At 39.9% G+C, this 27,522-nt stretch overlaps 1 protein-coding gene across 1 annotated transcript; it reads right to left on the reverse strand.

Moving 5' to 3' along the window:
• Positions 1-10,479: 10,479 nt before the first annotated feature.
• On the reverse strand, positions 10,480-26,028 carry LOC306760421 (zinc finger FYVE domain-containing protein 1; the record flags this gene model as incomplete). Its single annotated transcript, XM_079246255.1, has 12 exons — positions 25,910-26,028; positions 24,179-24,460; positions 18,235-18,457; positions 17,889-18,106; positions 17,645-17,751; positions 14,757-14,865; positions 14,554-14,651; positions 14,323-14,440; positions 13,944-14,114; positions 13,656-13,848; positions 13,470-13,568; positions 10,480-10,712 (listed from the first exon to the last, which is right to left on the reverse strand). The coding sequence occupies exons 1-12, from the start codon at positions 26,024-26,026 to the stop codon at positions 10,480-10,482; spliced, it is 1,968 nt and encodes a 655-aa protein (XP_079102381.1). The 5' UTR covers positions 26,027-26,028.
• Positions 26,029-27,522: the final 1,494 nt, after the last annotated feature.

The following is a 27,522-nucleotide window of genomic DNA, read 5'->3' on the forward strand; positions in this document are numbered from 1 at the left end:
TCAAGAGGAGCCAGTTGAGGTGGGTCAGGCATCTGGACAGTATGCCTCCTGGACACCTCCCTGGTGAGGTGTTCCTGGCACGTCCCTGCAGGAGGAGACCCTGGAGAAGACCCAGGAAACGCTGGATGGAATATATCTCTCAGCTGGCCTGGGAACGCCTCAGGATCCTGCCGGAAAAGCTGGCGATTGTGGCTGCGGACACGGAAGTCTGGCCTTTTCTGCTTAGGCTTCTGCCCCTGCTACCAGACTCCAGATAAGCGGCAGAAAATGAATGAGTGAACAGACCTTAAAATAAATGAACTAATAATGATACAATCTATTGGCACATTTCTACAAACTCAAACACATTTTCCTATTTTTATGAAATATCTAAAAAACTAAAGCGAAGTATCAAACTAAATTTAGGTTATTTTTTTCCGTTTCATACGAGTTAACACCTGCTCTTTTCGTGACATTTTTGTCCATTTTTCTAAACTTTAGTTTTATTTATTTATTTATTTTCTGAACCACATAATGTAACTCTGGGTTGCAGGAAGCTGGAGCGTATCCCAGCAAATCATTGGGCGAGAGGCAGGTACAGATCGCCAGTCCATTGCAGAATTTTTGCTTTAGATGGTGATAATTTCAGCTGTGTTGCAGTAATTCTTCTTTTATTTCAAATACACTGGAACCCTGAGGTCAAATTCAGCACCCTGTAGTGACCTTTCCTGTTAAAAATGTACACACCACATATCAATATTTTTTTCAGCTTTTTTTCATAAATAATTTAAACAACTTTCACCCTGTTTAAAAATACAAAATATATAATCATTTTTAGGATTTTAATCCATCAAATGGCAGTTTAAATCATTTCTACATAATAAATATTGGCAAGATAAGTCTTTTGGGTTGATTAGATATTTGCATATGTTAAAGAGTAGCCATTTGTAAATTGTGTGCAGTGTCAGAAACTCCCTCTAGGGACCCTCATGGCAATGTCAATATTTTTTTTTTCTGCTTTTTTTTTTTTTCTACAGTTTTTTCTCCTTTTGTCAGAAATGATCTGCTCAAATCTATCAAACATTCAATCTTTTTTCATCCATTTAAATGCTGCTTTAGTTACTGTATTTGAATGGTTAATTCATTAATCCATTGAAAAAAATTACAAAACATTAAATATTTTCTATGAAATCAATATCACGCAGATGGGCTTTCATTGTGATTAGAGTCTTGGACATGGCAAAGATAAACAGCAACATTTATTTGATTTCATTGGCATTTTTATGGAGTATCAGCTGCTCTCTCTGTTGACCTAAAATATACAATTGACTTCCATTAAAATGTCAGATTTTAATCTCATCATCATTACAGTTTAAAACCAATCATTCTTTGATGTCACCATTTCATTTGGAGGAGAAGTAAGGATATTTGACTATTTTACTTCATTCCACTAAATTCCATTGGTTCTCCATTGCAGAAAGCTACAGAAAGTCCTGGTATTAATCAATTTAATGTTTTTTGTAATGAGTGAGCCAGTAATTCAAATACTGTCTAATAAATGCAAGCATTTATTCACCACCAAAGACTCAGCTCTGTAATATCTATATGGAAAATAATGTTTTTTTCTATCTATGCAGTATAGCATAGTGTAATAGTGTTTTTTTTTCTACATAGTGGCTGTATGGTGGCATAGTGGTTAGCACTGTGGCCTCACAGCAAGAAGGTCGCTGGTTTAATCTTTGGCAGGGTTTGGACAGTGGCCTTTCTGTGTGGAGTTTGCATGTTCTCCCCATGTATGCGTGGGTTTTCTCTGGCTACTCCAGCTTCCTCCCACCGTCCAAAGACATGCATGTTAGGTTGATTGGTTACTCTAAATTGCCCGTGAGCGTGAGTGGTAGTTTGTCTCTGTGTGGCCATGCGATGGACTGGCAAGCTGTCCAGGGTGTACCCTGCCTGTCGCCCAAAGACTGCTGGGATAGGCTCCAGCTTCATTGGACTAAGCAGTTAGGATAATGAATGTATGTATGTTTTTTTTTACATAAACAAGGCAATAATTCAGGCATGAATTGACATTTAAATGGCTGAAACCCTAAAAATGTGTGACTGTTTGGAATTTTCAAGCAGGACGAAAGGTGTGGGGATTTATGGGGTAAAAAGTAGAAAAAAGTGATGTATGACCATTTTAGAGCAGTTTTCTGGACATTTGGCACAAGGGTTACACAAATGTTCCCATAATTACCCTCAGTAAATACAGTGATTTAATTATTTATACATATTTATTGAAGGATATAACTTCATCCAAAACCTTTCCCACTTTAGAAAAATAATCGAAAGATGATTTCGTATTTTTCCCTGCAAAGAAAAACAATACCGTCCAGATTTCATCTACTGAGAACATAAATCTGGATAAAGTGGTTGCAGATGGTCAGCAGACTTGTTATCGTTTACACTCAACTGTGTGCAGCCATGCTGCCTCCTTGTTACCACCTACATATGATCTATTCAGTAAAGTTGGTCACAGCCAGACCTGTGTAGGAGATGCCGATGCTTTGTTGCCATGGTGACACAGTAAAAGACTAATTATGTCTTGTGAAAATTGATCTATTCAGCAAAAAACTGGTCCATATACATACACAGCAGATTACAACGATAGCTGCTGAAAACACAGAATCATCTGGATGCATCTGCTGTTTTGTGGCAACAATTTGCAACCATGAAGACCAGTTTAAATCTCTGAGTTTGTGCGTGTTGTTGGTTGTTTTCTCACAGCTTTTCTTGAATATGTGTGCATCTGACTGCTGTATTCCAAGCGGCTGTGTAATGGTGTTTGGCTAATGGGCTGTGGTTGGATTGTCTGATCAGCAGTGGATAATGCACCCATGCAACATGAACGCACACACTCGTTTATCACTTCCATCGCTACCTCATCACAAACACGCCATCAGGCTGCAAATGCTGCATTGAATTTTTAAGCATTTACAGTAACGCCTGCATTACAGGATTGTTTATACTCCATCACTCACTTCAGAAATCACACACACACACACACACATTACTAATTACAATGTATATGGTGTGGCTGTTGTAACCCCGAAGCCCTTCTAAAGCTATAGGAAGTAATTACATTGATTAATTGCACGTGTTGGCTATAGATTAGTGCAGGAGCTTGTGTGCTTGTTTCATACTCAGCTGGTTTAAACAGTACGACACTGTCATTAATGTAAACGTAAAGCTTAATGCTTGATCAAAGTGGTGCTACGATGCATTTTAATGTTTATGCACTGAGCAAACTGCCCATGACAAGTATCCTCCCAGGGTTTGCGAGGATTGTGGATATTTATGTGCGTGTAAAAACATGCTCATATCCAGAAATACTGAATTAGGCCCTTGGGGTTCAGTGCAACCTCAATTCCAAGGCAAATACATGCGCACACCAACAGAGCTCCATCTGTACTTGGACACACTCCTAATGAGGTCAAATTTAGGTGGATTCAAGGAGCTTTGGGAAGCAACACCATGCCTGGCCTTACAGTCTGAAAGACCTGAGGCTGAATGCATGAAGCCCACACACACACACACACACACACTTATACAGTAGAAAAGAGTGTCATCTTCTACCACCCCCTGCCAGCAGCTGTCACTCATCAACACTGGGTGCCAGGGAGGACCAGAACCAGTCTGCTCTCCCTCTTTGTTTGCTTTCCTCAAATCATCCAAGCAGAGATGTAAAATCTCTTATTTACTCTGCTGCTGAACCAGAGAGGGCTTTCCTGTGTGCTGTCTTACACCCAGCCAGCCAAAGGGAGATTAGAACTCTTTAAAGTGAATGAAGTCTCCTTGGTGCTTAGTCACCTGCTTACACACTGTTTAACATCAAGCCGGTGACACACTGTCAGCGTTTTGAGGAAATCTTTTAAATGACGTCTTTATTTTCATGCCTGAGTTAAAAAGCTTTTATGTTATAATTTGCTGTTCATAACTGGTGTAAGTTTTTTCTTCTTATATGTGGTGGAGATGACATTTTCCCACCAACAGCGTCGTTTCTCTGAGCCATCTGTGTGTGATGAAACTAATAAATTGCATCTTTATGGTTTACAAGTGGAAATACATGCTTCTCTGCTGACTGAGTATCTTCATTTCAGGGCAGTCTAGCATCTTAAAACATGAATAACTCACTGGCAGAAGGAAATGTACATTTATTACCTCCACATAGGACGGCTTCGTAGTAAAATCCCCTGCAGGGAGATATGCAGCTACTAGTAGGTGGTGTCATGTAAAATCTGCTCAGGTTCTGCTGCGGCATTTGTGTTCATGTAGCGCCATCCTGTGTGTGTGTGAAGCATCACAACATGGACCCAACAACCTAGTGGGGCTGTTTCAACTAAAATAGATCCTTCTGTCTTTATTTATCTGAAGATAAAAATAGAAAATGCTGAGAGTGCAAACAAATAAGTACTAGAAGCCAAATGTAATTCTGTGTTTATTGTTTTCTGATAAAACATGTTAACCTGAGGCTTGTTAGACGGCTCAGCCAGCTTCACGTAGATACCACTGGACGCGGACTGATGGACATGGTGGGAACATGGGGATAAAACAAGTTCATGATTTTATCATGACCAGTTTTAGCCTCTCTACACTGGCTCCCTGTTAAATCCAGGATTAAGTTTTAAATTCTTCTCCTCACATATAAAGCTCTCCATGACCAAGCTCCATTGTACAGAAAAGATCTTATAGTTCCATATATTCCAATTAGAGCACGTCGCTCTCAGACTACAGGTTTACTGGTGGTTCCCAGAGTCTCAAAGAGTACTATGGGAGGAAGGGTCTTTAGCTATCAGGCTCCTCTCTTATGGAACCAGCTCCCACCGTGGGTTCGGGAGGCAGACTCCCTCCACACCTTTAAGATCGAGCTGAAAACCTTCCTTTTTCATGATTCTTATAATTAGGATATGAGCATCTCCTGAGTTGGAGTCTGCATGTACGGGACCCAACTGTCCAGGTTCTGCTCATTGCTCTTATAGTTATGGGTAGTCTAGCCAACCATTACTCATGTAGCAATGGGGATGTTACCTGATGCACTGAGAAGTACCTCGCTCTATTTCTCTAATATATTAATGTATAAATATATGCCAATATTGCTGTCTCTAACTTATTTCTCCTTCTTTCTGCAGGTTTTCCTGAATAAGTGCAATTGTACATGTTGATCTGTCTTTCCTGTCCTCTCCACCCCAACCAGTCGAGGCAGATGGCTGCCCTCCCTGAGCCGGGTTCTGCTGGAGGTTTTCTTCCTGTTGAAGGGGAGTTTTTTCCTTCCCACTGTCGCCGCGTGCAGCTCAGGATGGGGAATATGTATTAATTGGCTTGAAATGATGTGTATGTAAAGTGCCCTATGACAACATTGTTATGAAGTGGCGCTATAGAAATAAAACTGAATTAAAATTAATTGAATTTGAATAAGCTTGAATTGATCAGGTCCTTAAAAAAAATGCTGAAAAATTGTTTTGAAATCTGGCAATACTAATACTACTACTACACCTACTATTACTACTACTACACCTACTACTACTACTACTACTACTACTACTACTAATAATAATAATACATTTAAATTATAGAGCACTTTTCAAGACACACAAAATCCCTTCACAGCAGGAAAACAAACATTCAAAAAAACAATATTTTTCAATTTCTTGTTCCTGTTTCCTTACACATTATAAAAAAGAACACAACAAATTGACCAAAAACTCTAAAAGCCCCCAAAACAGTCAAGTCCCGTGTCAATAAATGGGAGGCACATTAATTACTGACCATTTTAAAAACCTACATTTTATATGTGTAATTCTTAATTGCGATTGAAGAATAATGTTATTTTTATGTTTGTTTTCCTGCTTTAAAGTGTTTAAATGAAATTTATTATTGATTATTATTATTATTATTATTATTAGTAGTAGTAGTAGTAGTATATTAACATTTCATTTCAGTCCAATGGAATTTAAAACCTGGAAATATTTTTATTTTAGATGTACTTTGAATAAAATGTGTAACAAAAAAAAAACCCCCAAAAAAACCAAACAAAAAAACCACAGTTATAGAAAAATATGTTCACACATCTTTGTTCCAGTCAGATTAGTAAAAAGTGAGGGGACTGATGGTTTTGCCATCGCTGACCAGTTGCACCTAACTGGAGCTGCATGATGGATTTTTTTCCCAGTATTATGGTGGGAGATGCAGCATCACCACCGACACCAGCTACATTTTGCCAGCAGCATCTCTGCAGGTTCAGTCTGAATCAAACCAAACTTGTTTTCAGAATGATATCCAGTGGATGAACGTGAGGTGCACAGATTTGTTCTTCAGGATTTAATTAAAGAAATATGATCTCCAGACATAAACACAGCAACCAGTAATATTTCCACAGCATGACTTTAGACCAAGATTGTTGGTGTTGATAGTCACAGCTGTCCCTGCCCGCCTATCTGATGCCTCCACATGTAATTGGTTTTGGAGGAAATGAGCACCTTCTCATGGATATTAGTCAGCGATACATTAATGCACCAGACACCAGACACCATGAACTTCAGATAACCTTTATACTTCTTCACATGGGCACTAAATGGTAGCCCTGTGTATACTTCATATCTTTATAATATACAACAAACCAGCACTAAATAAGCTGCACCCAAGACGATATTGTGGGTATTGTTTCATGTATTTTAACAAAGGGATTATTGCAAGGAGGAAAGGGGTCAAAGCAAACAATAAAAATAAATAAATAGATAAATTTATTTACATGGCAACACCTGACTCGCAGCAGTCCGACTGGCACCTACAATGTCCTCTGTTGTTTGATATTTTGCTTGTTGTTTTCACTCTCAGGTGTAAGTCGCCTTGGACAAATGTGTCTGCTAAATGACTATAGTATAGCATAGCATAGCATAGCATAGTATAGTTTGGACTGGCGAGCTGTCCAGGTTGTACCCTGACTGTTGCCCAAAGACTGCTGGGATAGGCTCCAACCTTCATAGCGACCCTTCATTGGAATAAGCGGTTAGGATAATGAATAATATAGTACAATATAGCTTAGAAAAGAATAGTGTAGTATAGTACAGTAAAGTATAGAATGGTATGGTATAGTACAGTGCAGATAGTACAGTTTAGTACCATATAGTATAGAACAGTATAGTATAGAAAGTAATAGTATAGTATAGAGCAGTATAAAATAGTATAGTATAGAATAGTACAGTATAGTACAATGCAGTATAGTATAGAATAATATATTATAAAAAGGTATGGTATAGTACAGTGCAGTATAGCATAGTGTAGAATTGTATAGATTAGTACCGTATAGTATAGAAAGGAATAGTATAGTACAGTACGGTATAAAATAGTATAGAATAGGACAGTTCAGTATAGTATAGAATAATATAATATAAATAGTACAGTATAGAATAATATAATATAAAATAGTATAGTACAGTATAGTATAGAATAATATAAAATAGTATAGTACAGTATAGTATAGAATAATATAAAATAGTATAGTACAGTGCAGTAGCGTAGTATAGTTTAGAATAGTATAGTAGTTTGCTGCAGTATAGTGTAGTGTAATATGGTACGGTATAGAAAAAAAAAGTATAGTAGAGTACAGCATAGAATAAAATAGTACAGTATAGAATAGAACAGAATAGAATGATGATGTCTAAAATTTATATAGTAGGCTGTTGAATCCCTGTAGGATGAAAGAAATGAAAAGAGGTGCAGCAAGTTTCATTTATCCTGAAACAAGCTTGCAGGACAGAATGTATAAATAATAAAACGGTTTCTGAGACAGAAAAGAACTTTTTAGTTTATTCGTGGAAGACAAAACACTCTGGATTCGTCTGAGTAATAACACACAGACGAAGGACAACAGGTTAGCGGTACGTGTGGGGCTTTCTCGTGGTAAGACACACGGAGATTCACTGAACTTGCTCTCCTAGAAATGACTTTCTGCAGCTGTCAGGAAGCCAAATGAATCCAGAGCGAGCGAGGATCACAGCTGAGACATCAGAAGAGCAACTTCGCACGTCAACGCCACAGATTAAAAGCTCCACTGAAATATTGGCAAAACATCCTCCGATTCCTAAAGAGTAAAAGTCTTCTTGAATTCATCACAAGACACTTTATTTCTCTTTCACATCAGAAATGACCAAATAAATTAACTATATCTTCACAACTTTAAGTGCTGTATCTTGGAGAGTGTGAGAGTACTACAGAAGTTTCATTTCATTATATGTGTTTTATTATGTCTGGGTAAAATCATCTGGAACATCTGTATATGTTATCCACCACGTAGTTTCAGCAGAAACCAGACAATAGCAGCCAGTTCATCCAGGTTGTAGTGTTAGGAGAGGAGAAGTGCAGCAGTAGAAAGTAAAACCAGAGCAGTTTTAGTGGTTTTAGTGGGGTTGGTGGGCAGGTAGATATCTCAGGAAGCCATCAGGAGAATCCAGGGATAGACACAAAATTCTCCATGATGATCCAGAAAGACGTGAAGCCCAGTATGGTTGAAGACAGAAATAAACTACCTTCATCTTCATGAGGAGCAGGATCTTCATCATTCCTTTCACAGGAAAACACCTGAGTGGAGTTTTAAGAGCTGGAATACGTTTGACAAAACATCAAAAGTAAAACATGATTTATGGTTTAGCTCACAACGATGAAACAGACATCTTTGCTTTCATGACACCGTGTGTGTGTTTTTTAGTGGAGAAATGAGCAGTTCTCATGTTTTTATTACATTCACAAATAATTATGAAGGGTTTAAAAAGTGTTTTATTTGGATCCGAAAGCCTGGTAGAGTCTTTTTGCAGCTTTTCTCCTGTTATTTTCATATGCTACATAAGATAGGATTGCTATGCTACATGTTAGGACTGCTGTTTGCTAGTGTGTGCAAACATGTAGGTTACAGCAGGGATCCTCAATCCAGGACCTGCAGGCTTTCCAAGACTCCCAGCTGCAACACACCTGTTTCAATGTGTATTTAGCGGACGTATGCAGAGTGTGGTGCGTTTCAGCAGGGACACCAGGAAAACCTGCAGGACACTAGATCTTGAGGACCAGGACTGAGGATCCCTGCTGTACAGGAGGCTCTCATCAGTAAATATGTGGAAATTTGCTAGATTTGCCATGTAGAAAAACACAGATTTGCTCCTACGCCCCAAATCCATCAGTATGTACTAGTACTAGTAAGTCAGGGGTGTCAAACTCCAGTCCTCAAGGCAGGTTTTTGTTGTTTCCCCTCCATCAACACACCTGATTTAAATCAAATTAATCTAAAAGCTTCTCATCAACATACTTATGAATTTCGTTCAGGTGTGTTGGAGCACAGAGACATAAAAAACCAGCAGGATACTGGCCCTGGAGGACTGGAGTTTGACACCTGTGGTCTAAGTAATCCACACAGACGCAACTTTTCCCTTAGTTTTATTTGGATGAATCTTTTCTACTAAAGAAAAAAAATGCAGCTTATCGTTTGCTACATTTGCCTTAAAATTACCCACAAACCTCTTTGTTTCTGCACAAACATCAGACAATGACTGTCCTTTTAACATCAGTGTTTATGTAATGTGAACTTTACATTATCTGGTGATTGATTGTTTTCCAGTAAAGTGCGGCTGCATTCATTATTTTAGGAGAGCGTCGTCAAACATGGCTGATACGCTTCGGAGAGGTAAATCATCATCAGCGCACTGGCATTTCTTAAATGCTGGAATGTATATTTGTATTAAGATAAAAGTTTTCCTATCAGTTTCACCATTTTACAAATACAATTGCATTAAATTGAGGCTAAAATAAATGGCATTTTCTGCAATTAGGCAGACATATCGTCTTCAGGTGTAGCGTATACGGAGTCGTCTCCGAAAACAAACATCACGATTAAGGCACACGCATCTGCAGATCATGTTTCTGCGTTGCTGCTTTCTCTGCCAGGATCCCCTCAGACCGCTCGTTCCTCGCGCAGTGATTCAGATGCAGGTCAGAGAGTCGAGAGGCGGCAGGACAAAGTCATCTCAGCTTTTCCAGAGTCAGACAGAAGACCACGTGGCTTTGGACTTGGGGAGCTAAAAATGTCAAGATTTTCCAGCGTTCTTGGCGTTTCCTTTTAAAATGAAATGAATGGATGATGACACGGAGGTGTAAAAACTGCGTGGATAAAATGAGAAGGTTAACTTTCTACAATTTGGAAGCAGTCGTTTAAAAAGATGCGTCCGGTTTTCCTTTTGCTTAGTTAGCTTCCAAGCAGCTTGGTGGCCAGCTGGAGCTGCAGGGAAACTCGTGTGTGTTAGGTTTAGGTTTTATACTTCAGAAACTCAGCCCATTCCAGTTTTTGCCGTTTAGTGTCGACAAGTTGATCCCTCTTGTCATCCTGGAGCAGCATTTCCGGGAGTCACAATGCTTTGTGGACCATCTCAGGTAGACTGAATGCTAGGTGTGTGTGTGTGTAGAAGGTAGTGGTGGTTACAGGCTGTCGGTGCGGGCGTGACAACTGTCACACACTCTGACCGGGTGGTCCCACCCTCTAGAAGGCACAGGCTTGAGGTGTGTGGAGCAGGGGCCGCACACGCCCTGCCCACAGGCCCTGCAGTGGTGCTTGGACATGGCTGCAGTAAACGTTTTGGAGCACTGGTGGCACTGGGTGATGTTGTGGTCTGGGACCCAATAGTCTGGCCGAGCCACCTCCTTCACAAAACCTGGAGAGGGGGATGATGGGAAAACAGTAAGTTTCAGATATTCCTCAGGGATTGTACACATTTTTCGTTCTTGGTAGCTGGGTGTGTAAATTTAAAGTGGTTCTATTGAGAGATTTGAAGTATTTGCAATCAGGTTGTTTGTGGTGACAATAAATTCTTAACTAGATAGTAATAAATGTCTACAAATAACTTCCAAACAACAGAAAAAGCCAACAGAGACTTCTACAGCAGCTTGGTCTGGACAAATAACACTTTGCAGTGGGAAACTTCGTGCTGGGAAGGTGTTCTCCTGGTGGAAATATGAGGGAAGAGGTGCAGGGGAATCTGTCGAGAGTGCACAGAAGGAAGGAAGGACAGAGAAATGGCCCTGCGGTAATCTCTATGTGAGAACAGCAGATTAGGCTCTTTGTCGTTTTGATATTGACACCGCATCAATTTGATCAAATCCAGACAAGTGAGGAGTGGAAAGCAGCGTCTGCCGAGAGGAGAATGCAGCGGCAGCTCGAAGCAGAACACACACTTGCTGACTCACACTGTGGCAATATTTGCATACAGTCTGACCCACTGAGCTTTTATAAAGAGGCAGGAACCTGCAACAAGTCCCAGCTGCAGACACTTGCATTCACACGCCTCTGCTGATCTTTCTATTGTTGTTAAGGGAAACTGAATGCAGATTTGCGATTGTCTGGCAAAATACAGCTGCAGAAATAAAAAAAAAAAAGAGGAAGTAATAAAACAAAAAGAAAAAATAAAGGGGAAAAAAACCAGTATAAAACAGAAACTGGAAAGTCTGGTGTGTTAACGTCATGTTTACAATAGTAAAACTTCAACTCATAGAGGTTAAGAAATAATATTCCTAGAAGTAAGAATAAGAATGATGATTATTCTCATGACAGCAATAATAATTATTATCAATATTATTGCCATGACAGTAATGGTAATGTTAAAAAAAATGATCTAATAATCTATTATTAATAGAGACATTAATAATAGCCATATGGAATATATAATTATTACTGAATATAGATTTTAAGCTAATTTGTCTGAGCTGTTGTGTTTGATTCGGTAGATGAGGTTCATGTGATTGATCAATACTTTTCAGATTTCAGATTGATAGAAAAATGCACCAAAAGCGTCTCGTTGACACTTTAAAATTGACCGACTGAAATTTTGTGCGTCCGAAGCTCACCAGCGTTACAGTGGACGGTGATTTTAAGCTTGATAAACAGGTCAATGCCATTTTAAAATCAAGTTTTTTATCACATTTGTCTTTTATCAAAAGTTAAACCTTTTTTATCTTTTCATGTTCTGGAACATGTTGTGCACGCTTTTATTTCTTCTCGACTGAACTATTGCAACAGTCTTTATGCAGGTTATCAGCCAACTCGCTCTTTCCCGCTCCCAGTTAGTCCAGAGTTCTGCTGCACGACTTTTAACTGGTACCAGAAAACATGATCGCATCTCCCCGATGTTAGCTTCTCCCCACCGGCTGCCTGGACGTTTTAGAATGGATTTTAAGATCTTATTGTTTGTTTTTAAAGCTTTAAATGGACTGGACCCTCAATACATTCCCAAATGCCTCTAATTTTACATCCCAGTTTGCACTTTGAAGTCTCAGTGTCATGAGGTCATGTTTTCCAGTGTCTTTTGTTCCTGGTCTCCTGTTATTATTTTGTAGGTTGTTCCTGTTTTGCCTTTGTCTGTGTTCAGTAGTTTACCTGGGTTCATTCAGTTAACTTGTTTCACCTGTGTCTCGTTGTGTTCTGCGTATTTATACACCGCAGTTTTTTGTCTTTAGTTTCTGGATCATTGTGTTAGTTCCCCGAGTTCTTCCGTTCGCATTGAATCAGTCTTAAACCTGCATCTGTGCGTTTATGTCCTTCACTGCCACCTTGACACTCAGGGCCAGTCCCAGCTTGTGGTGCTGAAGACGAGACTTAAGACTAGAGGGGACAGGTTGGTCTCCGTAGTCGGTCCTAGACTCTGGACTCTGCCCCTCCATGTCTGAGCTGCCCCCACAGTGGAGTTCTTTAAAGGTGGAATATGTAAGATTTTCAGTATTTTCAATATAAATTAACTAAAAAAAATAACTACAATCATAATTAAATGTTTTTTTTTAAACATCTAGGTTCCAGTCTGTCCATATTTGATGTGTTATTAAATTACAAGTTTAATTAATGACAAAGACCTTTCTTAAATGTTTGCCTACCAGTAAAAAAAAAAAAAAAAAAAGTGCTTTTTGTCATTTGTCATTAAATAAACTTGTAATTTAATAACGCATCAAATATGGACAGACTGGAACTTACATGTTTAAAAAAAACCTATCTAATTATGATTGTAGTTATTTTTTTAGTTAATTTATTTTGAAAATATAAAATCGTACATACTCCACCTTTAAGTCTCGTCTAAAGCCCCACTTTTATTCTTTGGCTTTTAACACTGTGTGAGTTGTGTGCTCCTCTGTGTCTTTTATTTGTTTTATTTTTCCTTTTAATTATTTTATTGGGTATTTATTTTTAATTGTTTACCTGTTTTTATTATTTTAACGACATTATTATTTCATGTTATTTTTATTTTGTGATGTTCGACTCTGTGCAGCAGTTTGACGACATTCTGTGCTTTATAAATAAAGTGGATTGGGTTGTGCAGTTACCTGCTAACAGAAACAACAGGGTTGGGTGCTAAAACTGACTAAATCAGTGTGTGATTGTAATAATCCTGAACAAGGTACAGTGAGGAATATGCAGCTGTACTCACAGAGTGGGTAGTCCACAGCTGTGGTGACCATGTCCAGTGTAGACTGGGCCACCTCGGTCACTCTGCGGGCTATTAGACCACGAGGCTCCACTTTACACACTACATTAAAGAGGTGTGAACATATGAAGACACATTAAACACAAATCATTCTATATTAAATCTGTGAAAGTAGACTCAGTGTCTTACCCTCACTGTTGGTGTCAGGCGGTCCTCCCTGGCGGTAGCAGTCCTTACACACCCTGACAGGACCGCTGCCCCAGCCCCTCTCTGGCACCGGCATCCTGTGGCTGGAACAAGGATGGCAGAAACCCTCGCCACATGATCGACAGTGATGCTTCCTCTCGTTCTCCTCGAACACCTTCTGACACCCGTGACAGGCCTGACAGGCAGGAAGGAGAGGAGGCGGTAAAATGACAGCACACATGGAGTCCTAACCGAGTCAGAGGCTCCGTTTCTCTGCTGCTTCATCCTTACTGTAATATCAGCGTTGGCTCTCCAGTACGGAGGTGCCACTTGGTCGGTGAGCCAGGCTGTGACAGCTTTAGTTGGGCCGGTGCCATATTCAGACACTGACTGGATCACATAATTCATCCCATCCAGGACCCTCTGGGCGGCGTTCTGGTGGCTGGTCAGGAAGCTGTCAGACTGAGCGGAGAGAGGGAGATCAAACCAGAAGAAAAAGTAGTGTTTCATACGACTGAAATGTATTTTTCTCCATCTTTTCTTTCAATTATTAATAAAATGCTGTCAAATTACGTCGTTTCTTCATGTCAGGTGATTTTATTTTTGCTGTAGACATTGAAAGAAGTGAATATGAAGATAAAAAAAATCACAGGCAGACTGGAGAACTCACCCCCTCCCAGACGTGCTTGACCTCCGATCTCACCACACTGCTCTCCGGGTCCTGGTTCCCCATCCAGTACTGTCTGCTGCGGTAGATTACCCCACAGCTGTAGCACTCCAGCACGTATCTGACAAAACGGAGAGGAGGGGAGAGAATGAAGCTGATGGCAATGAAAGTGGAAATGAGTGTTTAGGAAACAATGAAATGTGAATGATTGTGTGTGTTTGATTTTTTTTTTACCCTGACCACGCATATTTGGCCAGTCCAAACCATGGGTTGTCAGAGGAAGCTGATGTTTTGGGTATGACAATCACCTCTCTGCCTCCCTCATAGCACCGCTACAGATCCAAAAGGCAGAACGTGATGCATGAAAAACGTTTAAGGCAAGACAGCATGAGATAATAAGAATGATGGATAAGTACAATGTGATGATGCTGTCTCACCTTACAGATGAGGACTTTGTTGTTGTACTGGTGTGCAAACTGGCAGAGTCCGTCTGCCATGTGGGGAACCCTGTCTCTTAAATGATTCATCCCATTTTTACAGCGCATACTGGAGATTAGGACAGAAAATAAGAGACAGAGAAAATTCCTTTAGAGTGGGTTGTATGCTTTCTCAATTCAAGACTCCTCATATATTTCTATTAAATGTAAATATAATGAATAGATTGGGATAAAAAAAAAAGGTGTAAACACATTAACAGCCATGTCCCACCTGGGAGACAAGAAGACAGAAACAAAAACAGGTATCTGCTTTTATTAAAAGGGATTTTAATGAAGTAATTCAGACAGAAAGGACATAAAATCTTCTGATACTGTTTATCTTTTCACAAAAAAAGCTTGATTAAATTTGTTTATATTACTGAAGGCTGAATAAACCGAACGATTTTTTAACTGTTTGATGGAGGATTTGAGGCTCAGAGTGTCGCGAGATTGGTTAAAAGTGCAGAGACGACTCATTAACAGACCTGCTGAGAAAAATTACTGGAGCTTTGTAAACAAGACAAGACTGAAATCCAGCGGTACGTGTTTAATCCAGAACGTGACCCAGAACATTCAGGTAAACACAACAAAACAAACCAACACAACCAGGAAGTAATGGTTGTGTTGGTGGTTCATAACCGTGCTAAACGTTTTGGGGATATTTCTGTTAAAAGGTGCAGATGTGGGTAATGTGGGAATACTCCAGTGGAGGCAGAAAACTGCAGGTGCTTCAGCACGCCTTACTCATATTAGACAGATCCAACAGCTCTGGAAAGTTCGCTTGCTTGTGTGATAAACTCCATGTTCTTGTTTCTATGGAGCTTCTTTCTGTGTTTATATTGAGGACTTTCCAGAAGCAGCAAATGGCGACCAAATAAACAGACGCACAGCAGCATTAGCTGCCGTAGTTGCCCAAACCCTCACTTTCCATGTGAGAAGCTGGTAAACAATGTGACCAGAGGCTGGCTGCTGACATTCAGACCAGTTCCTGGCTGCTGCTGGGAGCCGACTCGGCCTTCTCCAGGTGGACGCTAGCTCCCACTCACTCAACGGGACTCAATCCTGGTGGCGAATGGTTAGCACTGATGGTTGCTGGGAGTTGGCTGCTCTCCTCTACTTGCTAACTTATGCATATGGACGGTGTCTAGTGACTGTTTACTCAGCACGACCCAGACAAGTCCAGCGCCGCTGCTGATGACATCAGCATGCGTTTGCACAAGCTTAAGACTTCTGGATAAATCAAGTTACTTCTGCATGAATCTGAAAATAAACTTTGACCTTTGCTTAAGTGGTGTTTCAGTTAAAAAAAATACAGTTTTAACCCCACAGATAAGCCAGAAACCATGAAAAAACGTGCAATAGGCTTTAAATTTCAAGTGTAGTCTGCAGCTACTGCATGTAAAAAAGCGATCAGTCTCACCCAGAGCTAACTGAACACTTAACTTTGCAAAATAAGAAGGACAAAACCTAGGGCTGCACGATTCTGGATAAAATGAGAATCACGATTTTTTATTTACTTAGAATTGAGATCACGATTCTCTCACCATTTTTTTCCAATATGAATATTTATTGCACGTATTACTGGCACAACAACTTTGCAACAGCTGAACATAAAAACAATAAATGTCTCTCTTGTCTTCTCTTACACACACAACCTTTGAATAATTTTAATAGTCACATTTTTTAACAATATTTTTTTTGTGCATAAGGTGATGAGAGGTAGGTATGTTTCTTAAAATATAAACAGGAGGGTTGGACATGAAGCTAGAAATTTCACACAGCAGTCCTTAGGTTAACTTTGATATTCTGACATTTAACAATGGAGGACAAAAGTGATTTATGCAATGTGGGTCTAAATGTATTTAAAATCTACCTATTTAAAATGGGTCAATGGCAAAATAAATTTAAAAAAAAAAAAAAAACATAAAAAAAGTTTATTCATAGTACTAAACATATTTAGGGTGGTTTTGACTCAACTTTTGTTTCTTCCACAACATTATTCCTCTCTCCTACAACGCCCATTACATTACACGCATATGGCCAATTATGCAAATTAGGTGATGGCGTCATTCAGCGTCAACAACCAATAGCTACTTTCTTTACTTTGGAGCAGCAAAGTGACCCAAAAGAGACACTTTGGCAGAGTTACTTTGTTTTGTTGTTGTTTGTTTTCTGTATTTTTCTTACTTTTGGTTTGTTTTTAGTCAAAGTAAAACATGAACATATGTTGGCAAAAACACAAGTTTTTAAACTACTTACTGGACAGTTTAAACTGGACATTAACAATCTAAATGGATCAAACAGAGACAACAGAAATGATGTTAGTTTACATCCCATGTAAGCCAGGCTGGGATCAGCGGTGGATTTGCTCATGCACTATTCATTTTCACTGTGCATGCGGACTTATGCAGGTGTCCTTTCTGCTCCTCTGACCGGCTGTGAGTGCTTCATGATGGGGAGAGGCTCCCTCTGCTCGTTTGTGACAGTAACTGCTAAACATTATGTGCTTTCAAGTCAGTCGCCATAACACCAGAAACGTCTCCAATAACTCCAGTAAAAGTCGCTAGATTTGTCGCTAGTTGCTTTTAACAAAAAAAAAACAAAACTCGCCAAGGGGATTTGGAAAGTCACTAGAGTTTGTATGCAAGTGGTGTCCCAGTTCGATATGCGGTACATTCGTGGTCTTTTTTTTTTTTTTTTTTTTTTTTTTTAAATCGTCGTCATGAGATTGTACACAAGTATGAATTGAGATTGTGGTTTTTTAACAATTAATTGTGCATCTCTAACAAAAACCACTTTGAAGCTGTATCTGAAGAAAATCCAGGTTGCAGACGACGGTATCAACTTACTTGCAGCTGAGACAGACGGAGGAGCAAGTGAAGTACTCGTCTGGAAAGAAGGAATACAGCGTCATCTTGTCGTCTGACAGTTCCCCGCAGAAACGGTCACTCAGAGCCTGGGAACGATAAAAGCGAAGGATTACAGAGGAGAAGTGGACCTGAAAGCAGAGGAGGACTGAAGGGGAGATAAAGACAGACTAAAACAGAGTTACTCTTCTGTTAAACATCTCTCTGACTTCAGTCTGAAACTTACTTCCAGAGCTTGAAATACTATGCCAGGCTGGCGGGGGGAGCGTGTGTGAGTGTTCTTCACTTGCTGCCTGACGGCCTCCAGCAGGCTGCTGTAGTCTGTGGGAGGTGTGATGGTCTGAGTGCCGACATACTGCACCGAGCTGAAGGCCTCTGTTCCCAAACCTAGGTCATGAAAACGCTTTTGCAGGAGCGTGTCAGCATGGCCGGTGGCCTTGGAGTCTACATTAGAAAGCAAAGACTATGAAATATGAAGCTTGCGTTGCGGGAAAGGCAGAGAGAATGATAAAAACCAGGATATTTTGAAAGTGCAGTGTTGGAAAACATAAAGGGGAAGACCAAGGAGCTACCGTGGGCCAGCAGTTGTGTATGTGTGGTCTCCTGGAAGACTATGACGGCAGGCCCAAGAGAGGACAGGGGTACATCCAGGCCACAGCGACTGGACAGGGCCCTGAGTTCTGGTGTGAAGTGCTTCAGATAGGCTCCTGAGGCACTACTCAGGAACTGGAACATGTCGTTGTGGAGGCGCTCTGCCCGAGTGCGATAGATCACTATATCAGACACCGCCAAAACCTGGTGGATACACAGGAAAACAAGGAGTGTTAGGCTGATGCAAGGGATGAGACAAAATGTCCAAAATAAAGTGACACGAGATAAATCACCGACACCATCGCTTTCCAGCCTGTTTCCTTGGAGATCTTCCTCCAAACCATGCTAACCACATTAACTAACTTTTCAACACAAGTGCATTTTGACTGAGTTCTTTCTTCGATTAAACCAAAATTTTAAGTCACTATTTTTTACCTTCTTTTCTTACATTTGTTTTTTCTTCTAACAGGGAGAAATAATCTGCTTGTGTCGTTTCTCAGACATGTTTCATGAATGAAATGCTGCAGGAAAAATCAGGGTTAGCGAGACAGATATGAACTACTCGTCTACCGCAGCTCCATCAGCTCACGGACATCACCAAACAGCACAATGTATGGATGAAAACTGAATTCATGAGTTGCCGCCTAATAAGGAGCTTTTTTTTTTTTTATATGAGAGATGCATTTTAAAATATTCTTGCACAGCACATCATGATGACCCATGATTATTCACTTTGGAAACCATCCATCATCCATTTTCTGCCGCTTATCCGGGGTCGGGACTTTAAAAAAAATGTCTTTAGGTTTCCACATATTTCAGAAAACAAACATGAAGCTTTGTCTTGACAAAGTGCAAATACTGATGTAAACTGAATAAATAAATATAAGTAAGGATTAAACAACGCTGCGCGTCATGGTGTTCTCGACTCCGCGTCGGGCATTATAACCGTCTAACACAAGGTTACGAGTTGTTTAATCCGCTTTCACCATGGTCCCCCACAGTAAATATTTAATTTGTATTTCTTTTCTACAACATTTGCTGAAGTATAGGAACTATTTTACGTTGGCCTCGATGTACGTTTTATACCAAACAACCGCTGTCAGGCTGCAGCGCGTTTCTCTCATTCACCTGTTAAAAGACGGCTGATCTGAATGAGCTGATTAATGCGTTGCTATGGTAACACCCCATGACGGACGGATATTATAGCGCTTTAACTCGCCGAACTACGTGTGCGTTTACACGAAAATTGCCAGTTGTCACTGACAATGGTATAAACTATGTTTAGGTGAACTTCCACAACCTACTGCAGTTATTCTACATTGACCTGCAGCCGGAGCCGACTGAGACTGGCCGCCTGGGAGTGCTTTAGGACGGGAGAGGCTCCCGCTGCTCCTTCCTTACAGTAACTGCAGAACAATATGTGCCTTCAAGTCAGTCGCCAAAACACCAGAAAAGTCTCTAATAACTCCAGTAAAAGCTGCTAGATTTGTCGCTTTTAACAATAAAAGTCTCCAGATAGCGAGAAAGTCGCCAAGTTGGCAACAGTGTCTTAATGAAACCGAAGCGGCTGTGGGAGGAGTTTACAGCACAGCGCTGCAACGCCAGAGACGCTCGATTAGCAGCTGAAGACAGCAGGAGAGGAAACTGCAGAGAGAAAAATAATCACACCCTTTTGTTTTTATGATCGTTGAAAACCCAGATCGTAACTGAGATTAAAATCTGATTAATCGCCCAGTCCTAAGGAACAGCGGTTCTACACTGATCTCCTCCAGGATGAGCGAGCTCCTCACCCTATCTCTAAGGGAGAGCCCGGCCACCCTGCAGAGGAAACTCATTTTAGCCGTCTGTATACTTTGGGAACCAGTTAAAAAAAGAAAAAGTTTCCCATTTGAAGAAACTGTCTAAATGATAACATAAAGTTAAACTCTTCTTCATGTGGACGTGGCTGTAACTTTAACTCTTTGGGGGTCAGGGACTGCAGGTTGGGAACTACCAGTCTTCATAATGAAGATCAAAATTCAACAGGTTTAATAAGATTGATAGAATACATTGCTTATGGTAGAAAATAAAACTTTATCAGTTTAAATAAATGATCTGATCTATTTCAGGGCTTTCAGTGTCAAAATAAGTATGAGAATATTTTAAGTAACAGTGATAAATATCTTGATGAGAACTACTAAATCTTCTTTGATCAATGTCCCGACACACAAAGCGGGTTGAGAAAAAGGCTTTTATCCTGTTCTGTCTGACTGATAAAGAGACTGAAGCACAACATTCTTGCAGTCTTTTTGTTTAGCCAGGTCTTCTTTTCATTCACAGATCATTAACCAGACAGATTCTCTTAGTCACTAATCTGACGTAAAGGCATAAATTCCAGCTTTGAGGGTTGTATGACAAGAGAGGAGACAGGTTGCAAACCTGGAGCTGACTGATATGATCTAACACTGATTAGGATTACTGAGTCATATGGATGGTGTGTTGCCTGTTTCACAGATCAGTTCTACCATGTGGCTGCAACCATGAGCCCCTCTTTAAGCCCCCTTTACCCTTCCACAAATGAACCAAACAAGCTGTGCTGATCCTGCAACAGTGTGTCCTTTCACAAATCATTAGAGTGTTGCAGAATCAGAAAGGCGTGAAGGTAACTTGGTGTAGTTAGAGTATGCTGTGACATATAAAATGACTGTCTAATACGCCTCTCATGATGTTAAACTATTTAGTGATCGGATTGTAGTACGATTCAGAGCTGCTTGTTTACACTTTTACATCCACCAGCTATTTCACCTCTATTACTATCGTTTGTGCCGGCTAGACCCGTCGCAATAAGAAATAAGTCAATTAATCGCACAATACGAAAAAATGCGAGTAATAAGTTTGCCGGACACGATAATTTTCAATTTTCATCTCCATTTTCCTGACAGTCTACGATCACTGGGGTGTTTAACCGAATCATTAAACACAAACAGGACAGTGCAACATGGCGTGCACTCAGACAGCGTGGTTGGTAAAGCGATGCGGCCCTCTAATATTGTTAAAAAAGGCGACATTTTGAAAAATGTTGCAAACATTTCACAGCCAGTATGAATCATCTGGATGAACATACATGTTACAAACGGCAACTCCACAACTTTACAATGACATGAAAAATGACATACTGAAGGAGTTTAAAGACATTTAATTTAACCATTCCACCTCTGGTCAAGTCCAAACATGTCCTTGACATGAGCATGTCAAACATGAGCTGGAACTGTGTTACGTTTAGAGACCATATGTCCCTGAAAACTACGTTGGAAAACCCCAGGAGAAATCCTTATCTGTTTCAGCAGACTGGGGACTGGATGAACATAAACTAGTCTGCACATTGAGCTAAATGTTCTTTAGAAATTAAAGTATGTTGATATTTGAAAGGGTGTACTTGCATTATTATGGCATTATTGTTATTTTAGTTGTAAATGGTCTCAAAATGACAACAATAATCGCTTAGCGCAACATTATAGTCTATCGCAATCATTTCTGAGACAATTAATCCCATGGCAAAATTCGTTACCATGACAGGCCTAGTGCCGGCTCAGAGGTGTTGGAGAGGTGGGTCAACTCTGAGCCCCCATCCCACCTCAGATGTTTCACAAATCCATAAGAAGGGAACATTAGTCGAACTTGAAAAGGCGTGTAGTGATGTGATGCAGTTAAACATGCCACTGTTATAATTCACAGTTTTTGTTAGGATCTGGGGTATGCAAGATGCATGACTGGACACTGGCAGAGATCTGGAGAGAAGTTGGTGAACAGGAAGAAATGTAGTAGAAGTAATACAACACAGAAAAAGCACCTCTTCACAGACTTCTCAGTAAGTTTTGTTTTGCAGACCTACACTTGCCTGAAGCTACACTGACATGGAGCTTGTTTTCACTTACATCTATCTTAACATTTTACATTTTACAGGTAGCACTACTCCTACTTCCTTTTACTGGTGTTGTGTATTTGTTAAGGCCACATCCAAAATGTTTCATGTGTAAAAGAATCTTTTTGTTATTATGGCCACATTAATCATAGTTGCCACGATGATGCTGACAACAACTTACAACTCTAGACTGGGAAATAAGATTTAATCTCAAATATTATGGCTGAGATTGTATCGTTTTAGTCTATCCTCCATCAAGTAAAAGGTAAAAGGACCTATTAGATGGACACTATTATTCCAGTCCATATTAGTGACACTACTTTTGCTTACATTTTCTAATCCAACTTTCTTGTATAAACCACATTTAAGTGGAAAAAGTTGTGTAAATATATTTAATCAGCATTGTTTTTGTTTTCCTTTCTAAATCAATGTTTAGACTGCAAAGCTTCTCTGAGATGAAATGACTACATGTTGCCAAGTCTCCCAGTTTATCCAGTAGCAGGGATAAGTCTTTTCCAGGCCCCGAGTCACATTCTTATAAGGCAACAGCTCTGTTAGCTCCCTGTCAGATCTGTCAGTCATGGTAATATGTTAAGTTGATGTATCTTAAACTGTTTTTTATCACACAACACGTAAACAAGAGCAGCAGATGGCAAAGAAACTCTATAAGCACATTACACCAGGTAAATATGAACTTACCTGAACCCAAGCAGTACTCTGTACTCCTCACCTTGGTCACAATAAGGTTAAATTTACAAGGAAACTGCAAATTTGAGCTCAGAATATATATTGAGATTGAACTTAATCTAAAAAGGAAAAAAAAGTGCACGCTGCTTTTACAGTTGTGTTACTGGTAGGACTGGGCGATTAATCGGATTTAAATCTCAATTACGATCTGGGTTTTCAATGACCATAAAAAGAAAAGGGTCCGATTATTTTCCTCGCTGCAGTTTCCTATCCTGCTGTCTTCAGCTGCTAATCGAGCGTCTCTGGCGTTGCAGCGCTGTGCTGTAAACTCCTCCCACAGCCGCTTCGGTTTCATTCAGACACTGTTGCCAACTTAGCGACCTTCTCACTAAATCTGGAGACTTTTATTGTTAAAAGCGACAAATCTAGCAGCTTTTACTGGAGTTATTGGAGACTTTTCTGGTGTTTTGGCGACTGACTTGAAGGCACATATTGTTCTGCAGTTACTGTAAGGAAGGAGCAGCGGGAGCCTCTCCCGTCCTAAAGCACTCCCAGGCGGCCAGTCTCAGTCGGCTCCGGCTGCAGGTCGATGTAGAATAACTGCAGTAGGTTGTGGAAGTTCACCTAAACATAGTTTATACCACTGTCAGTGACAACTGGCTGCATTATTTTCTTATACATAGGTCGGCGAGTTAAAGCGCTATAATATCCGTCTGTCATGGGGTGTTACCATAGCAACGCACTAATCAGCTGGTTCAGATCAGCTGTCTTTTAACAGGTGAATGAGAGAAACGCGCTGCAGCCTGACAGCGGTTGTTTGGCATAAAACGTACATTGAGGCCAACGTAAAATAGTTCCTATATAAGTGGTAAAAGCGGATTAAACAACTTGGAACCGTGCATTAGACGGTTATAATATGACATTATGACAGCTTTGCTGTCACACGGACCGTGACAGGAAATCATTCCTGCCCACCTCAATAAGACTGTTCAATGCTTCTTCCTTGTGTCTTAGATAACATCACGAATGTTACCAATGTTACTTATCCCCTGGTGTTGAGAACACCACGATGATAGCGTTGTTTAAAAATACTGGAAAATTGTGTTAAATAACCAAGATCTCAATTTTAGTCAAAATAATCGTGATTATAATTTTTGTCATAATCAAGCAGCCCTAGTTACTGGGTGCCAAATTACCATTAGGGTCTATGGCAGAATAATTATTTCTAGCTTGTGGCAAATTAGTGAAAAAAATGAACAAGTAATCATTTTTACTGCAGGCTAAAACTGATTATTAAATGACAAGTGTAATCCAACAAATCCAACCACTAAACGTACCTTCAGCAGCAGCCGCATTCTCTGGTTTTGATTGGCTGCTGCTCCCAATAGTCCTTCTGTATCCAGGGCGACCAGGCTGAGAGTGGGATTGTAAGCAGCCCACACTCCCACCGTGCAGGAGCTGGGGGACTTGGAGGTGTAGAACACACTTTCTCCACCAAACAGGATATGGTTGAGCGTGTGGGACTTGCCGTCGCCAGTGTTCCCAAAGATCGAGAGAACCTTGACACCTGCAACATCTGCACAACCAAGTCTGTCCACAAACTCAGCCTCATTGCGGACCTGGAAAAAGAGAGATGAAAAGGAGATCAAGCAGGGATAAATTACAGGAGATGAATTGCTAAACCACTTTAATATGACATCACTGGCTCCTCTGATGACTTCATCAGATTAAATGTTCACAGAAAGAGAAGGAAATGATCATTTAGGGGGAAAGCTACAATTTAAAAGCAAAAAGTAAGAACAACAATTAAAAGTATGTGCATATCAAGCTGTGGAGTGACTTTGTGGAACAAGCTGGATGAAGAGTTAAAGCAAAGCATAAACATAAATATATTCAATAAGAGGTGCAAAAATTTCATTTTGAAAAAGTACATGGATGAGGGATCGAAAAATGAAAAAAAAAAGTTATATAAGGAATATTATAAGTAGATGGATATTTATTGAATATTTTGTAGATATGGCTGTTAGTATATGTATGTATGTACTATATCTGTGTGGATGTGTTTATATGAATGGAGGTATATGGAAATGTGTGTGTAAGTGTAAATATGTGAATGTAAATGTAGATAGTAAATTGAATAGGTATGTTGTGACGTGCAGCGACATAATGGAAAACTAAATGAGTAGAAAGGGGTGGGAATACTAAATAAGTGTACACTTCTTCCCACTCCTTTTTGGAACACCTTTTATCTCACAAATTTATTTAATTATCAAATTGATGAGGAATTATTATTGTTATTAATATTAATAACTGTGATTATTATTATTTTCTTAATTAGTATGTATATCTAGGTACATATGTATGTAAAGGTATGTACGTATATTTTTCTTTTCTCATTTTCTTTCATTTGTTCGAAATAAATAAACTAACTAATCTGAATGAGCAGGACAGTATTTAATGACAGTATCCTTAAAATACAAAGGAACTAGGTTGTGTTTTCCTTGAGACTGCCCAGTTAGCGGCTGCATTCATCAGCAATGTGCAACTACATCCTAATCTGCCATTATTAGTTCATAAAACAACATGAACACGTTTAAAAAAAAAAAAAAAAAAAAAAAAAAAAAAAAAAGACAAACACATAATCCTCTCTCTTTTGTAACTAGAAACAAGACGCAAGTCCCTCAGCTGTGCTGCATGACTCACCAGGGAATCTCCCACTGTTAACCAGATATGATACCTTACCTCTTTCAATTCTTCTCTGTGTAACTAATCCTTAAAAGTACTAACAGAGATAATAAATACTCATAACATAACAATATAACGCTGTTACGTGTTAACATATGATTAGTAAAGCAACAGCTACATTTCCTGAGTTTGCTTCGATAATTCTATGAAAAACTCGTTTCAACCCGATGGTCTGAAATCTATTCATGTTCATAAATGTAAACAATATAACTATTTATTTATGGCAGTAAAGCGTTCATAGGCCTCTGCACGGGAAGTGTTGTGTTTAGCCTAGCTGCGAAGTGTTAGCAGCCTTTAGCTCAGCTGATGCTAACTAACTTTACCTGCAGGTTTTCTTGTTCGTCAACGAGAAGGAAGCTCCAGCTACCGACAGGACGCTTCTTCGGTATCACTGGACCTGCTGATAGATTCTCCATTTCCTTCACGAGTATTTCTGACATTGTCATTTAGTTACTTAGAACATGTTTTTGACGGCAAGAAGCAAAACGAAACTTTAACATGACTACTGCCTGTCAATCACAACATCAGCGCGTGTACTGCTGACGCTGGAGGCGGAGCCAAACAGCACGCTGAACCCTGACGTCAGACGTATTGTTTACGCGTTAGATCGGCGCTCCAGTGCCATCGTGCGGTTAAAACGAGGTATAACAGGCAACCTCGCCATTCATGAAACTTGTGCAATCAAGGAATATGAAAGCATAAAATTAAATATATGCACACCGATGACAATACAATATTTTTAAATGAATTATTAATAATAATAATTAAAGTGAATCGTATATAATTGCCCTGCAACGCTCAACAATTAATCATGCATATTCTTTCAAAAGTAATTTATTTATAATTACAGTATATGTGCAAAAAAAATCAAATTTTCAGTTCAAGCTGTCAGAGGATTTTTTTATTAGAGCAGTACTGCCATATTAGAGCTGCTGGCTAATGTTCATTAAATATTTGTTAGCACAGATCTATAAATATCACATGTCACTGAATGGCTTCAGAGCGGCGCCACTGCTGCTAACATGGCATGGAGGCAGAAATTCCAGCATCCCTGCTCAAACAGTCAATGCTAAGCTCTTTTCTACTTTCCCCCCCTTTATATACTTCCTTCCTTCCTTCCTATGTATAATTAAAGCTGAGCCCAGTTCAAAGACCCCACTGGAAACAAAACCTTAGGGTGCAGTCTAACATATTTGTCTGCAGTCCAAATAAATTAAAGTGTTTTGTGTGGGTTAGATTCAGCAACAGGCAAGTAACCCAGTGTGTGACAAAGGCTGGTGGGGCAAGCATGAAAGACAAATGTCTAAAAGAATCAATTATAGGCCTCCTCCCAAAACCATCATCCCAGATTAATGAATAATTAAAGCTGGTCAGAGCAGGGTATGACATAGATAATATATGATTAAACATCGGTCTGTCCACATGCCGCCACTTATGTAAGATTATGCAGATATGCAATTTAAAATCCCCTTTAAAGTGCTATATTAACTTGTTATATAACCTCCCTACTCCTTGGTAGAGTTAAACACCTTGAGACTGGGTTAATTAGTGTTTTCTATGGGCCAAGTGTCCATGTTATTTGTGTTGTAAGAGTACTAGCACGTGATGGCTGCAATAGGCTGCATTTTGCACCAGTTTTCCTGCGCATGCAAAAACACAAAAGGCTTGCTGTAGACATTTTCTCTCCTTTTCTTTCTTTTCTTTCATTTAATTCGGATGTGTGGTGATGGTGGTGGGTGGGTAGGAGGGGGGGCTTTGCCCTTACAAGTCCAAGGCGGGCCTGTGGTCCACAGAAACCGCTATCCCCGCTGGTACTTGTAGTACACCCTGCCCCCATGCGTTTCATGTTGACATGCGTAAAAAACTACACTTCCCCAAAACTGTCAGGGAGCGCTCCCGCCTCCCATTGGCTGCCCTCTCCAGCCGCAGCCCCAGA

This window comes from Telmatherina bonti, assembly GCF_933228915.1.
Source record: "Telmatherina bonti genome assembly, chromosome: 9".
NCBI lineage: Eukaryota > Metazoa > Chordata > Actinopteri > Atheriniformes > Telmatherinidae > Telmatherina > Telmatherina bonti.